The 15478-nt window shown below is 34.6% G+C and overlaps 1 protein-coding gene across 1 annotated transcript in view; it reads right to left on the bottom strand.

Moving 5' to 3' along the window:
* LOC120625150 (homeobox protein invected-like) overlaps positions 1 to 10025 on the bottom strand; it is a 64937-nt gene extending 54912 nt beyond the window's left edge. Inside the window, exons 1-2 of the mRNA XM_039892114.1 lie at positions 9026 to 10025; positions 8090 to 8164 (exon numbers count right to left, since the gene is read on the bottom strand). Of these exons, the coding sequence (XP_039748048.1) occupies positions 8090 to 8164; positions 9026 to 10025 (1075 nt within the window). The remainder of the gene's footprint in view (positions 1 to 8089; positions 8165 to 9025) is intronic.
* Positions 10026 to 15478: the final 5453 nt, after the last annotated feature.

The raw sequence follows: 15478 nt of genomic DNA, 5'->3' as shown, positions 1-15478 counted from the left end.
GAATTGCGTGCACGTTTTTTTTTTAAATCCCGCTCTATTAAACAGCTTTTAGTCCATAATGGGTAGTGTTTGTCTCACAAGTAGACCATTAGCAGTGCATGTGATAATTAAAACTAATATAAGACTAACTTAAGTCCGCGACTTCGTATTTGTGGGCTTAAGAAGTGGGGCCATAGAGACGTGTTCCTTGCATGCCCTCTCAGGCGCAATGGTGAGTGCTGTGAATTTACGTACGATGTCCCGGGTTTGATTACCGGCAGGGGCAATTTGAGAATTTATTATTTCTGAGTTTTCTGTGGTCTGGTCTGGTGGGAGGATTTGGCAATGGCTAGATACCACCGTACCGAAAAAGGCATGCCTCTAACCGGTTTAGTGTTCCGGTGCAATGCCGTGTAGAAACCGATTAGGGGGTATGACTACCATACCTACTCCATAACAGGTTGCCCGCTACCAACTTTGACAACGTTACGACCGTTACCTAGCACACAGATGACAAGTTTCTGTGTTCGATGCTAGGAGTTGGCGTTCATACTTTGGTAAATATTATTACGTGCTCTGTGACGCACGAGGGCGGACAACGCCAATATCCTTACCCTGGGCTGGTGCTGCAGGGAATAAATATCTTACCATTTTTTACCTGATGATCTGTGGTCGAGCATACTTGCCTCAGATACTTGCAAGAACCTTAAAAAAACTCTCATAAAGAGGTTTTATTCCTAATTTATTTAATAAAAGTGAATATTAAAGTGATATTAAAGTGAAAAGTATTTAAAAGTCAATTTTTAAGGAGCTGGGTATTTTAAAATTAGATTTAAACAAACTGGACTATTATATTTATAAAATTATTCTTATCAAGATAAAGATGACCATTTTTGTAACTAAAACTAATGATTGCAGAAAAATATTTAAATAAATAAATAAAAAATGAATAGTTACACTAACTTCTTACAGAATTCCCTTGAAGTGTAAATGTGAGATATTTGAAATTTTGTACCGAGAAAACAACAATTTATTTAATAAAGCAGTCGAACATATATTTATAAATTACCTGTAACTCCTTTATCCATAACTTCGATGGAAACACAAATTCCATTGTTCTATAATTCCGTATAATAAAATAACAAAATAAAAAACAAAATGTCGCTTACAATATAAACTCATGAGATGCAGTATTATTTGTACTCGTATTTGCTGGAAAAACGTGGACATTTGGTTCTCTGTAATCAAATTTCGAAGAAGTTTTTAAAAATAAAATACATCGTTAAAATTTGTGAAACATTTACGATATAATAATCCTTTGTATGTATGTACGGTCATAGGAGTAGAGAAAATTATTAGATGTTATTTTAACTGGCGTTCAAGAAACTAAATTGTGTGTACTTATGTACACGCGTTAGAAGTTATACTTTGGCGTAACAAGATAAAAATCTTTTCAAAAATTTTATCTTTCGCCTTATTCTACGTTTGTAGAAAAACCTACAATAACAATAGAAAAAGGTATTGTTTGTATTATTGAAAGTCAACTGTCAAACCTTTTTAGAAAAAATAAATGTTATTAACTTCATGGTGTCAGTGTTTTTTGACGGTATGCGCACGCATCGTAAAAATTTACTCTCACCATTTCACCCTAACGCGCCAAAAGCAGTATAACTTCAAAAACTATAGGATATGTCAAAAGTTAGTTTAAGAAGGTATAAAGAAACTTTGGCGATTGCCTTTGGCTTGCCCCATTGGCGCAGTGGGCAGCGACCCTGCTTTCTGAGTCCAAGGCCGTGGGTTCGATTCCCACAACTGGAAAATGTTTGTGTGAAGAACATGAATGTCTGGGTGTTTATATGTATATTATAAGTATTTATGTATATTATTAGTACCCATAACACAAGCTCCGCTTACCTTGGGACTAGATGGCGGTGTGTATTGTCGTAGTATATTTATTTATTTATATTACAGTTGAAAGGTTAAAATCGAAGCAAATTTAAAGTGGAAAAGCAGTTTACCAATAAGCCCCGGTCTTTTCCACAGCTGAGCTTAGCCAAGCACCGGTGGAAACGCGTAGAACGGCGCCATGTTCATAAAATATAACAGACAGTAAAAGTAATCGGTATTCAAGTTCAAGAAAGAATCGATCCATTACACGACATATTGTTTTTATTTTAGCCATTCAAATTTTATCATTCTTTTGTTTTCAACACACTTAATACCTACAGGAAACTGTTGTTGTATGCATCCTATTGCCACAGTCTAAAAAAGATACAGTAGGCGTCAGCTTTGATCTCGTGGTTGATGCTAAAAGCTCCTTACTGCTAAGGCCAGTAAGAGTTATTTTCGCACCGCACGCACCAAACGATTTCTTTGACTAGACAGTTTCGTAGGATAAGTAGGAGGTATGTCGCCTTTGATCTGGTGGTAATTGCCGACATCATCTAAAAAGCATATTGAAAGTAGTGTACTGACGGCCGATTGGCGTAGTTTGCAGCAACTCTGCTTTCTGAGCCCTAGGCCGTGGGTTCGATTCCCACTACTGAAAAAGTGAAGAAGTGTCTGGGTGTTTATATGTATATTCTAAGTATTTATGTATATTATTCATAAAAATATTCATCAGTCAATCTTAGTACCACAAGCTACGCTTACTTTGGGGCTAGGCGAGGTGTGTATTGTCGTAGTATATAGTATAGTATAGTATATAAAATAGAGTCTATCTATCTAGTCTATCTGGGGTCTTTATATAATGATTAACGACAAATTAAAAAAAAAAAAACTACCCTTGAAAACCTTTAAAAGGAAACTGTTTCTATGGTTGTGTGACAGATAATTTTATACCATCGCAGAATACCTTAGCTGCTATGGGTATCATGAAATATCTGTGGTTCCTGCTTAATTTTTCATGTGTGCGTGACCTCAATTTTCTGACATGTTAATTAAATTTTTATTTATATTGTATTTATTTGACATTAAAACTTAGAGTTGTGATTAAATAACTAATAAATTTATTTAATATGATACTATAAATCTCAGAACATTATTTTATATAATTGATAACAAATAAGATTATTATTAATATAACTTAATGTTTAAATTTTGCATGTTGATGTATTAACAGAATATGTTGGAACTTTATATTCTAAACACCAATATCTAACCCATATTATTTAGCAAAATAAATATTTCATTTCACGCCAATCTTGGCAGGATATGTGACACTTATAAAAATATTGAATTCTTGTAAGTTGTAGACCATCACGCTACGGTCGGTTTACAAGGCTATAAAACCTTTTATTTAATTCCCTAAGAGGTTTTAAAAGTGTGTATGAAACTCTATCTTTTTTTCAACATATATGAATGTAAATTACTATTTGTTTCGATTGACAATTAATATAACAAAATAATCAAAGGGCTAAAAGACTTAAGAGGTTAACACCTATGTAAACGCGTTGCCTATACCATATTCAAGCAAAATAAAATTGATTGATTGATTGTTTGCTGTGTCGAGACAGCTACGTCGGATCTAGTAGTTTAACTACTTTGATCTCATGTTGAATGCCATTCAGTCATTTGCTCTGGAGTCTATAAAACTTGAAATCATTTACAAGGTCTCCGACCACCATGCTGGAGGGAAACCGAAATTCTTCAACATGGAGAATATTTAAAAAAAAAGCCATTTTCATTCTTAGATTCTAGACAGTGCAGTGTAGCGATAATGTATATAGGCTGTGCAGGTCCCAGTTAGGGTCTCGCTTCGCCTCGTACTAACCAAACGATAACTCTGTCTGGGATGGTTTCATCGGACTTTGAGAGGTCTCTCAATAAGTTCAATGTTTATATAAAACGTAAGCTTACAGAATAATCCTATTATAATATTAAGGATTACTTAAATAAAATAGCTTGGGTGTGAATTGTTCTAGCCTCATGGCTGACTATAAATTTACTGTTAGATGGTGATAACAAAAAAAAAAAATTATTCGTCTAAGTTTGTTGTGGGCTCTTCTAAGACCAGGGCGCGTTTGAAACCCTCGTAGCTTTAGGTTTAAGTTGGCGAACGACGGTATCACCATCCCCTTACAATTATGTAAACATTTATTTATGCCTGTGATAGGCCTAATGAATAAAGAAGTTTTGAATTTGAATTTGAATTTTGAATTTGGACCTAGTAGTAAGAGTTCTTTAATTTCATCTCACTCACAGCACGATTGCTCTAACTAGACGGATTCGTCGGACCTAGTAAATCAACGACATAGATTTCGTGTTAAATGCTGAGTGCCACAAAAATGTATAGAGGAAATACGGCCCTTACTACTGAGACCGCCATGGGTCCCTCCTCGCCCCCCAGTTACCGCATGATTGATCTGTCTAGACGGATTTATTGGACCTCTGTATGACTATATATACTCTATGTCGGTGCATTGTTATTCGAACAACTCATACCGTGTGACATTTGCATATTTTTATGCGAAAAGAACAGAGGTCTTACTTTTTGGGGTCCAGTATAAACCTGTATAGCATAACGGGGTTCAGTTTAAGCTTATATACAATGATACCTAAACTTCGTCCGCTTAGAACTTATCTTAGTAAATTCTTCCCATACGCACTTTCTTCATTTTATTTCGACATCGACATCGCGTCGCAACGACGTACTGCGATATTAATTCATTTTCTCGGTTGCTATAATTCATTTTCTCGGTTGCTACAGGTCCAATTATGATATTTAAATGAATATTTGTAGTTATTACTTTCAAAATTCAGTTATTTCAAGTAGGCCTATTATAAGCACTTTTGAAGCAGTTGCTCTTTACCAAAGTTAACTAATAACATTTTACATTTTAACATTTATTTTTCTATCTTGTAAGAGATGAAAGTGGAGCTGGAAGCTTCCAAGCAACCTTGTTATTAAGAAATTCATCAATTGTATGGTAACCTCGCTGTAAATAAATGTGTTTTATCATATTCTTTAAATTGTATGCATAACCTTAGGAATCACATTATAAAAGCGTATATTTTAAATATAATAATACTCCGCTATTTAAAACTATTTGCTTCTTATATTCAAATTTCATTTAATAAAAAGTACTAACTGACGAACTCTCACTGTTTACAAAATCGCATCGAAAATATTGGCATGTATTTCTTTCAAAGGTATTTTTGTTTTGTTTTCAACAAGGAAACAGTCGTAAGCAAAGTTTTGCGATTCATTGTTATTCAAACAACTTGTTTGGATCATACCGCAGTCGAATTCGTAACTTCATAAAGTACTTATGGATCGGTGTTATTCACTTTAAACTGACTTCCTTAAAAGATGAGGTTATCAATTCGAGTTTTAATGTATAGTTGGACATAACTCCGTCATTTATAGACTTCGTATGCGGCTTTTTGGTTTTTCACGAATCCTACGGGAACCGCTAATTATCCCGGGATAAAAGTTAATCCAGGGTATAATCTATGCCTCCCTTAAGATAGACATTACATACAGAACACCTATTTCTTCCTATCTTTATGATTATTTTTGCTGTGTTTACACGTCATTATTATTGATTTTAGTGAATGTCATGGTCACTTGTTATCGATCTACATATAAGGGAATGTGTTACACCCTATTGTACAAGTTTATAACTGTATATGGTAAATATATATATTGTTAGTGTCATTTATTTATTTATTTATTAGTAATCCAACAGCGTTACAAATAATTTTTGTTAAGGGTTTATCTTATTAGTAAAATAAGGCCAAATCTAGATTACATATATAAAGCAATAGGTACAAGTACAAAATATACAAAATAATCACTTACGATATTCACAACAGCATGAATGTGTGTGAGTGGGTGTGAGTGTGCGTAAGTGTGTGCGTAAGTGTGTGCGTGTGTTCGTAAGTGTGCAAAAATGAATGATTTCACATCATTTATTATCTCTCGCGATGCAGTTTAGTTATTTCATTCTTCAATTGTGTTTTCGATAAATGAAATATATCAAGTTTTGAATAAAATTTATTATAGTTTCTTGCCAGACGCAATATTATAGAATTCTGAGCATAATTTGTATTTGACTTGGGGACAACCAGTAAGCGCCGGTGACGTGGTCATAATAAATAAATAAATATCTCAATTCCAAAATTCAGTCAAATTGGTACAGTAGTTTTTGCGTGAAAGAGTAACAAACCATCCATCCATCCGATTATCAGTCTGTCTGGACTTTGAATCTTATATGTACCTATAGAGGATTTCTTTACTTTTTACTTGATACAAAATTGACTACAGAGTAGGTTTTTTTTGTTTACATAAATTCGATCTTTTTATAGGTAATTAAGAATGTAACAAAACATCGATATATTCGTTGCACATCACTAAAATCCATGTTACCCGTGCACCCTCCTCGAAAGGCGGCTTAAATATTTATAAGCACACTTTCATGCTTGATGCCCTTTAATTTGATTACTTTTCTGTTTGTTTTTGTTAAGTGTTTTTCTCCGAAACACTGTTTATTGAAAGCGGTGATACCCATAGCACTGCCTGCCTTCCCCGGGTACTCAGTTCGATCCCCGGCACGCAACATGTTCTGAAACCGACGGGTAGTTAAATGTTTTAGTGTCTGTGTGCTTGTGTGTATGCTGTGTGTGTGTGTGTGTGTGTGTGTGTGTGTGTGTGTGTGTGTGTGTGTGTGTGTGTGTGTGTGTGTTGCGTCTGAGGCATCGTAGTCGCCACCGAAAAATGGCGAGTAAATTTTTTTATCACAATATTACGATAAAAAATATGTGTATCAAATGAAAGGTCTAGTATAAAACATTTAACTTACAATTATGTTATACAAGCTGTTGTCTTCGTACGCGTTATTTTACTGTTTATTAAAAATCCCGTGGGAATCTTTTGTTATACTGAAATAAAAAGACGCCTATACTACTCTCCGTCCTTTCAACTAACTCTATGCCAAAAATTAAGTGGACTGGTTGCTGAGCTAGGGCGTTAAGGAACAACAAACAAACAGACACACTTTTGCATTCATAATAATTAGTAGGGATTTCAATTTAACAGCACATATCTGTAAATTATTTAAAAAAACTGTTTAGTTTTCGTCGGTAAATACTAATTTGTTAGACGTCATAGATAATCTTTAGTCAAACTTACTAAAGACTCACGGACAAATAAAATTCGATGAAAACTTGTAAAACAAAGAAAAGGGCTTATCATACTGTAACCTCGTATAAAATGGCGTTCTGGTTAATAAAATACCGTGTAAAGCTAATAACAACCCCATAACAAATCCTTATCTCCATGTAAACAATAAGCCCTAAATCATAACCCATAACATCCCTAAACATCCTCTAACACCGCCCTCCGTATCTCGGGAAACATCCCTAAACATCCCTTAGCGGCACTTATCAAATTAACATCCCTTCTGGTACATTAGAGGATATTGTATTTGATAAACTCAATGAGGGTAGATCGCCTCTCGAAATGTTTACACTATATTGTATTCTATTTTATCGTCAATAGAGTTTGATTTTCAATTTACTCGGTGTCAGGAGGGTCGAGAAAATGATTTCTTTGGTTTCAATAAAACTAAACGATGAAACATCGATACTATATGACGTTTGACGAAAGTGGCGAGATGTTATGTTACCCAAGTTTCAGTAATCAAAATTGGAAGATCTGTGTTTCGAAATTGATTTACGTTTGGCTATTAAGTTCACCATTTCAGCGTTACGTTAATCTACATACGTTTAGAAAGTCTATCCAGGTTCTGTCACACTGCCATCACGTTACGGAACGTTTAGAACTGGCTCGTTCTAGACGCTGCTGATACTATTCATAGTCCTTAATCGACAGTAGACTTACATGACTAGAGAGAGAAAATTAGAGAAATAAAAGAAAAAAGGTGTTTCAAGAGTCGTTCTCGCTTCTTCGTTATTTTAAAGTAAAATTTATTTATTTATTTATTCCCCATCTTACATTTTTATTCTTACAGGAAAAAGTTATCCTAATACGACAATGCAGCATGTTATGTAAATTTTAATAATATATATAACTATAATGTATATGATAAAATCCAAATCGCTATATTTGAAAAAAATTACAATAGGTGGTATAAGATACAGAACTTACCCGAACTCGGCCTGTCACTGTACCTCGTACAGTAGACCCACGCGGGCCATACCATGGGACCGTCGCCGGTGGTACCTGCAATACACCATAATATAGGAAAGAGTGAAGAGAAACGCATTTTAAAGTACTAGAGTGTGCTGGTAAAACCCTAACGAGGTGGATAGGAGAAGTAAAACGTGTTGCAGTCGCTGGATACAAGTGGCACAAAACCGTAGCGAGTGGAAATCCTTACAAAAGACCTATCCAAGTCCAGCCGTGGACGTCCTGTGGTTTTGATGATAAGATGTTGATACCCTACGCATGCCCTAACAGGTTAGCCCGTTACCATTAAAGACTGCAAGATCACAAGCACGGCTAGACAGGCAACAAAAATCATATCCCCTGATTATATCCGCTGACGAGGGATAAAATAAACGTGTCCAGCTTCCGAAGTACGGAAACAGGGTATAGGAGAATTTTAGCCCTGTTCATAAACAGTTCATAAACAGGGCTAAATTTACAGGTATTTTGATATAACTTCCAATTGTTCGCCATTTTTCTTTTAAATTTTTTTCTTTATTTTAATTACCAATAAATAATATACTACGACAATACATAGATCACTATTTTGCCCCAAAATAAGCCTAACTTCTGTTATGATAACTAAAAAAATATTGAGCTTAAAACATACCTGAGAAACCGATATAGAAGCCGATTAGGGTATAACTGCAAATGAACAAACAGGTTGACAAAAATAACCGTTGACAGACACCAAACTGCATGCAGCAACGTTGTGGTTCCATGGCCTATAACCTCTTTTCTAAAAGCGAGGAGGCTTGTGCACTGTGGTACTTTAACAGGCCAATGATGAAATGAAAAAAAAATGATCTGCCCTCCTAACCTAAACTCAGAACTTGGTTTTCTTACTACTAAAGAGTGAGAAAGAAAGATAATTACCTGGTGTTGAAGAAGCGTTGCTACAGCTATCATCTCCCTTGGATAAGTCTATAGCCCCTTTATCACCAGCCTTAACTTCAGGCACTCTAGCCTCTACCTCTTTAGGGGGAGGCTGAACCTCTTTCACAGGGTTAGCTTTCACCTCATACTGTCTAGCCTTCAACGTTTTCCTCTTCGTCAAAGGATCTGTTATTCGCCTGCCGAAATCTGCTTTCAGTATATTATCTATACTAAATTTCAGACAGCCTTGGTTTATGAAATCTCTACTCGACTCGTTTTCTTGTAGTTTCGGCGAATAACTTTGACGCCTTTCATTTAACTCATTCTTTCTCGTATAATTCATGTAATTCGGGTTTATGTTCAAGTTATTTTGGGGCACGCCAATTCTTGATAGCCCAGATTTCAAATCCACTTGGTTCATCAAAGAGTTTTGGAACAGCAAAGGTTGGTTTAAGAACATTAAAGGATTCGGTGTTATCGGGTTTGGTCGTAAAAGAATCGGTTGGTTTATTGTTAAATTTTGACTCAGCTGCGAAATCGCGTTTAAATGTGTCTGTATATGTTTAAAGGAAGTTAGACCTTGGTTGTTTTGGTCTTTATCGTGAAGGTAATTCGATGGGAGGGCCTCATTGCCAACTGACAGTACAGTATCATCGCTGCAGCAAGACGCATCGTCGATACTTATATCGGCTCTCTCGTTATCTTCCAATCTTGGACTAACACTTTCCGAGTTTCTAGATACATCTTCATAATTTGGAGTATTCTGCAGCAGCTTGTCTGTTGAGAAGACGTTTTCAGGACTATTGCTGTCCCTTTCTTTCTTCAGCACATTGTGAATGGAGAAAGAAGACGTGTGTATGGGTCTGTCCTGCTTCGCCTCTTCGATGAAGTCGGGGGTGATAGTGTCTCTGGTGTTTGGGGAGTAGGGATCCTGCTCGTCATCGCTCTGGTCTTGTATTTTGATCTGGTCTTGCAAGTGAACGGTGGAGACCGCCGCCATCTTGGATTTCTTTTTTACGCCATCTATTGGACAAACAACAAAGATTTTATATATATAACTATAATTATGATTAAGGCGATGTCTAGACAAAGAAAACGTGTCACCAACTCTTAGATAACTTTTGGTGAAAAGTTGATGTATGCCTACGAATCTCCTTAGATTAGGCGTTACTTATATACGTAAGGTATTGCATTGTTTGTCGTTTGTAAAAACGGGCATAACTCGTTGTGCAGTTTACTAGGCTACACAAAATTGCTAATTCATTCAAGGGCAATCGTATATTATTTTATAACAAATAACCAAATGAAATCTTTGTGATGTCTCTCAATAAGTTCAAACTGTAAAACGTAAGCTTACAGAAAAATCCTATTATAATATTAAGGGTTACTTAAACGATAAAAAGCTTGGGTGTGAATTGCTCTAGCTTCATAGCTTAATATAAATAAACTGTGAGATAAATTTGTTGTGGGCTCTTCTTAGACCAGGGCGCGTTTGGAACCCTCGTAGCTTTAGTTTTAAGTTGGCGCCCCTTACAATTATGTAAACATATATGTATGAACGCTTCATAAGAGCCTGTGATAGGCCGACATGAATAAAGAAATTTTGAATTTGAATTTGAATATATAAGTAGGTACCTCACATAGTTTATTAACGTTTGTAATCACAGTATATAAATAATTAAAAAATATTTATATGAGATTCATAAATAAACACCTTTTATAAGGCTTATACTAGACTTTTTAAGACCCACAGCTGGGCACAACCCACCTCACTCAAAGAATTTTAGTGCAAAAACTCCTATCACGCTTCTCTAATGCGGGTTGGTGTGTTTTTGCTTGTAAAAATAACCAGGAATGACAGTTGAGGCTTGCTCTCTGAAGTACGAGACTGAACAAATCTGCATAGGAACCAGGTGTTCGTGCAGGGAGCAGCGTGGAGGATTGATGCTCTAAATCTCTCTCTCTCTCTCTCGTTTGTGCAAAGAGAACTTGCCCGGTAGTGGGGCTTAAAAGGCTCAATAAATGCATACAGGTGAATATTTCTTAATTCTCTGGTCAGGTCTGGTGGGAGGCTTTGGAAGTGGCTATTCACCTTCCTACCGACAAAGTCCGTCTAAGAGTGTGGGTTAAAAAACTTGCCTTTGAATCTGGCGTAAAAGATTCCCAAATTTTAAATATTGTACAACATCAGTGTATTGAGCTAAACTTAAGTAGCAAATAAACAAACTTTCACACTTTTGCATTTATCATATGAGTAGGCATATGAATTAGTGTGGATTTATGAATTTTTTATTTGTACACTAATTATGTTCAAATCCAGAGAGACGGACCAAGAAAGTGACTGAGTGGGTTCCAAGAAATGAAACGAGGAAAAGAGGGCGACCAAGAAAGAGGTGGCGAGATATTTTCCATCAGAGGTGTGGACCGGACTGGATGCGAAAGGCTCGCGACAGAAAACTTTGGCGAGACTTGGGGGAGGCCTACGCCGTAGAGGCGTGTATTTTTAGTAAATGTAAAGTTATTTGTAGTAAAAATATGTAAAATATAAATGTAATACGTTTTAGAAATAAAGGCTTTTTTATTTTATTTTATTCTATTTATTTCTGTTCAAATCGCATGCGTAAAAAGTGCAAAGAATTTTCGACTGTTATTAGCGAATCAAGTGCAATTTTGGCTTGACTTACTCGATGCCTTGATATAAAAACACTCCCATTGGTTGTTTATAATTTAAATAGTCAAGTTGCGGTTACGTCGAGACAAAACGTGTTATGAACACGCGCTGACATATGCTCTAGCTTGTAACTTTAATTAGTTTATAGGCTTTATAGGCAACCGCAGGAGTGGTGTCGAATTAAAAGTGAAATAAGGTATATGTTACCACATATTATAGAACTACAAGCGGTTACCTGACATGTGCTACTGCGCTAGAAAAAGCACATCACCATCAGCTCCTTTTTTGTGAGGAGAATGAATAGCTTATCAAGGATATAACCATAATCATTGTACAGTTTCAGTGGCTATCCGTAGTCTTTAACATCAATTTTACTTGACCAAATGTTGCTTTTCGAAAGAAAATGCTGAATTTACTTCAGTCATACTTTTGCCTATAATATTTGAAGAGTGTCCTCAATTTCTCTGATATTCCTCAAATTCCTACCAAATTGTAATGGAACCATTTCTGGAGTATAACGCACATAAGTACACTGCATATGGGCCATGTCTGAAATAAAATGTATTAATATTATTATTATAACCTAACAAACATAGAAAGTGTCTTCCAAATCGGTTTAAAATTGATGGTGTTATCGCGTGACAAATTTACAAAAAAAACATACAGTTGAATTTTGAGAATCTCGTCCTTTTTTTAAGACGGTTGAAACGAAAACCAAAATAGTCACTTATAATTGTAAAAGTTCAAACTTTACCTAAAATTAGATTAATACATTCACAAACTAAACAAATAAAGCTTTAAATTGCTATATGCAAGGGCCCAAAAAAGGAGATAATGGTAATAACAATAAGAAAAATCATGTGTTTTACCTTTTTTAATGGGCTTGTTACATAAATACCAACACTTCCAAGTTACAAATACTATTCAAGTCAACTCTGCTACAGCTTAAAGTATTCCGTATGATATAATATTATTTAAAATAAACTAAGATATTCAATTTTGAACATGAACTATCCCCATTTGTTTTTGATATCAAACCCAGTCATTTTTAATACAAGAGCAAACCAAAATTGAGATTTCGTATAAAAAGCCATTTTTGTTCGTTCGTTCGTTCGTTAGTTCGTTTTCACTACTTTTTCTTTCAAAAAAAACTATCTATTTTACCCCACCAACTGCAATCACACCTCATGGTTAGTCGTGATGCATTTCATATAAAGATATCTCAACGATATAATTGTAAAACAGATATCGCGTTTCTAAGACTTTACATCACGGTACAATAAAATATAATAATTCCACAAGTTATTTCTTTTACATAAAATAATCATAAAAAATAATATCACACCTTGAAGCCCCTCAAAGAATAAAAAATTAAACTCACATTACTGTGATATTTCAATTAAAATGCCTTTGTCCTTATTGAGATGTATACTTGTATTGCATATACATAAAGACTAGTCATCGATGGTATAAAGTATATGCATTCTACAGACTAAAACGAAAAAATAGACAGATCGTTGATGAATAAAACCAGTTAATCCAATACAATTGTCACTGCTAACAAAGCATGATAAGAAATAACATAGGGATTAGGGAGATATAAAGAGATAAGGCACGCACGTTATAAAATTACCAGATTATTTTTCATTATTATTGTGTGAAATCATAAGACCGCAATTTGTTTTGTTTATTTACTTCATGTTTACAATAAATTAGTATGGTGATATCCAATTCATATAAAATATAAGCATGCCAATTATAAAAGGGAATAAATATTTAGACAATATAGAAATAATAATTATTTTCTCTATTTGTTTTTATAACTTTGGTACCTTCCTCGAACGTATCTAATTTGTAAACTAGTAACACCTTATTTACGACCACTAGAAGAAAACAAAATGCAACATTATTGCACGTGGGTATACCACGCACACAGATACACAACTGTTGGCAATTCCCCTCTTTTGAACACTTGCTTTTGAATGCACCATCTAACATTTCCTTTAGTCTGTGACTGCATATACGTACAAGATCGTCATGGGAGTTAATATATGTGCATCCATTAAATATATCTTTAGCCTGATGAACAAGAAGTGACGTGATTCTAAACACGCCTATCTCGATCGCTATTCAACTAACGTAAGTGCTATACAAACTGTAATAATTAGTTTGTTCAATACGCTTTGATGATTATTATCACTAACATGATATTTAACGGTGACCGTAAGTGGATATTATACCAAATCGAAGGCTTACTTTAGCCTTAACTGGTTGCAAAACTCTGATAAGAATCGCTTTGTATAAAAGCTACATGTACGTCCGCGTATATGTATGAGTATGTTTATTCAGTCTACCAAATAAGTTTAAGATAACAATAAGACTTAAAAAATTTCATTGTTTATTGTAAACGTAATATTTTAGCCAATTATCGTTTTGTCGTCAAAAATCAAGGTCTTTTTCTTACATTCAATTTGGTACTCTGTAGGTTTTGGTTTAGTCTTAGACATGTAAATGAATTTTTTCGAGTGAGAAAGAGATTAAGAAATTAAACCGATCCATTACGAGTTGGCGGGATTTCAACAATTACTATGACATGTTATTTATATCAATAATGGATTACTGTACTAAAGAAAAATAGAAGTGGAAGCTCACAGTAGCCAACAATACTAAAATTAAATAACAAAAGAAAACATATCCTGAATTTAGGTCTAACATACGGCCCCGGTATTTAAATAGTAGAGCTCATGAATCGCGTATGTATTTCGTCTTATTAAACTTACCAAGAACTCATTTAATAAATAGAGCATACATCCCGACGGGCGCATCGACCACACACGTTGTGCACGCGCCTATAGAATCAAGCATTTTCGTTTAATACCCTTACAAAGTTAAACTCGAAAGCAGCTACCCAAAATTCAACCTTATCTCTCACGGAATAGAGAGTACAAGAAACGAAATTAATTTGATGATCATCTTGGTCCGATATCTACAACTTTAAATATACAGACGGTACGATGAAAAATCGACGTTATCACCTACGAAATAAGAACGACTAAGAAATGTATGATCAACGTTTCAAAATGGAATTCGAATACACAACTTTACATAGTTCACAGATGCAGAGAAAAATGAACTTTATGCCAGATGTTATTAGTTCTTTCTAAATGTATCAATAAAGTTGAATTTAGAAACTGAATTCCGATGCAAGTTTAGGAATTTCGACTTAAAAATTTCAGTGTTAAAATTGAATGTTATTTTTATGTTTTCTTTTTACGAATACAGATTATTTAAAATTGGAATTTATTAAAGGTTACTGCAATTTCAACTGTATTTTCTACAATATAAGATATGAATTTAAATGCTTCATTTTTGAAAGGCGATGTAATGATGCGTTTTTAAAGAATATACACTGTAATTGAAATGTAAACCTTACCACTTTATACTTAGAGTACAAAATTGTTATTGACTTAATATTCACTTTATAGCAATTTTCAGGTGTTGCACATTGTTTATTATAATCATATTTTTGAGAGGTAATTGTGCTATAATGGTGCTATTTATTACTCCAGACGCAAAAAGAGGTGAGAGAATAAGAGAAAGAGTTTTGAATATGAAAATTTTGTTATATTTTGGGCCTTAGTAATAAAAAATGCATGGCTGGTGATTAGATAAACAGAGATAGATTTTCTCTCTCTCTCTCTCTCTCTATGCCATCAGAAATCTAACATTCGATAGAATAAGGAGAAACATTCCGTAACCACGCAACCCTTTCAAACGTTTAC

The sequence above is a fragment of the Pararge aegeria genome, chromosome 7 (assembly GCF_905163445.1).
Source record: "Pararge aegeria chromosome 7, ilParAegt1.1, whole genome shotgun sequence".
Taxonomy (NCBI): Eukaryota; Metazoa; Arthropoda; class Insecta; order Lepidoptera; family Nymphalidae; genus Pararge; species Pararge aegeria.
The sequence above is the reverse complement of the archived record's forward strand: the minus strand, read 5'-3'. Positions and strand labels throughout refer to the sequence as shown.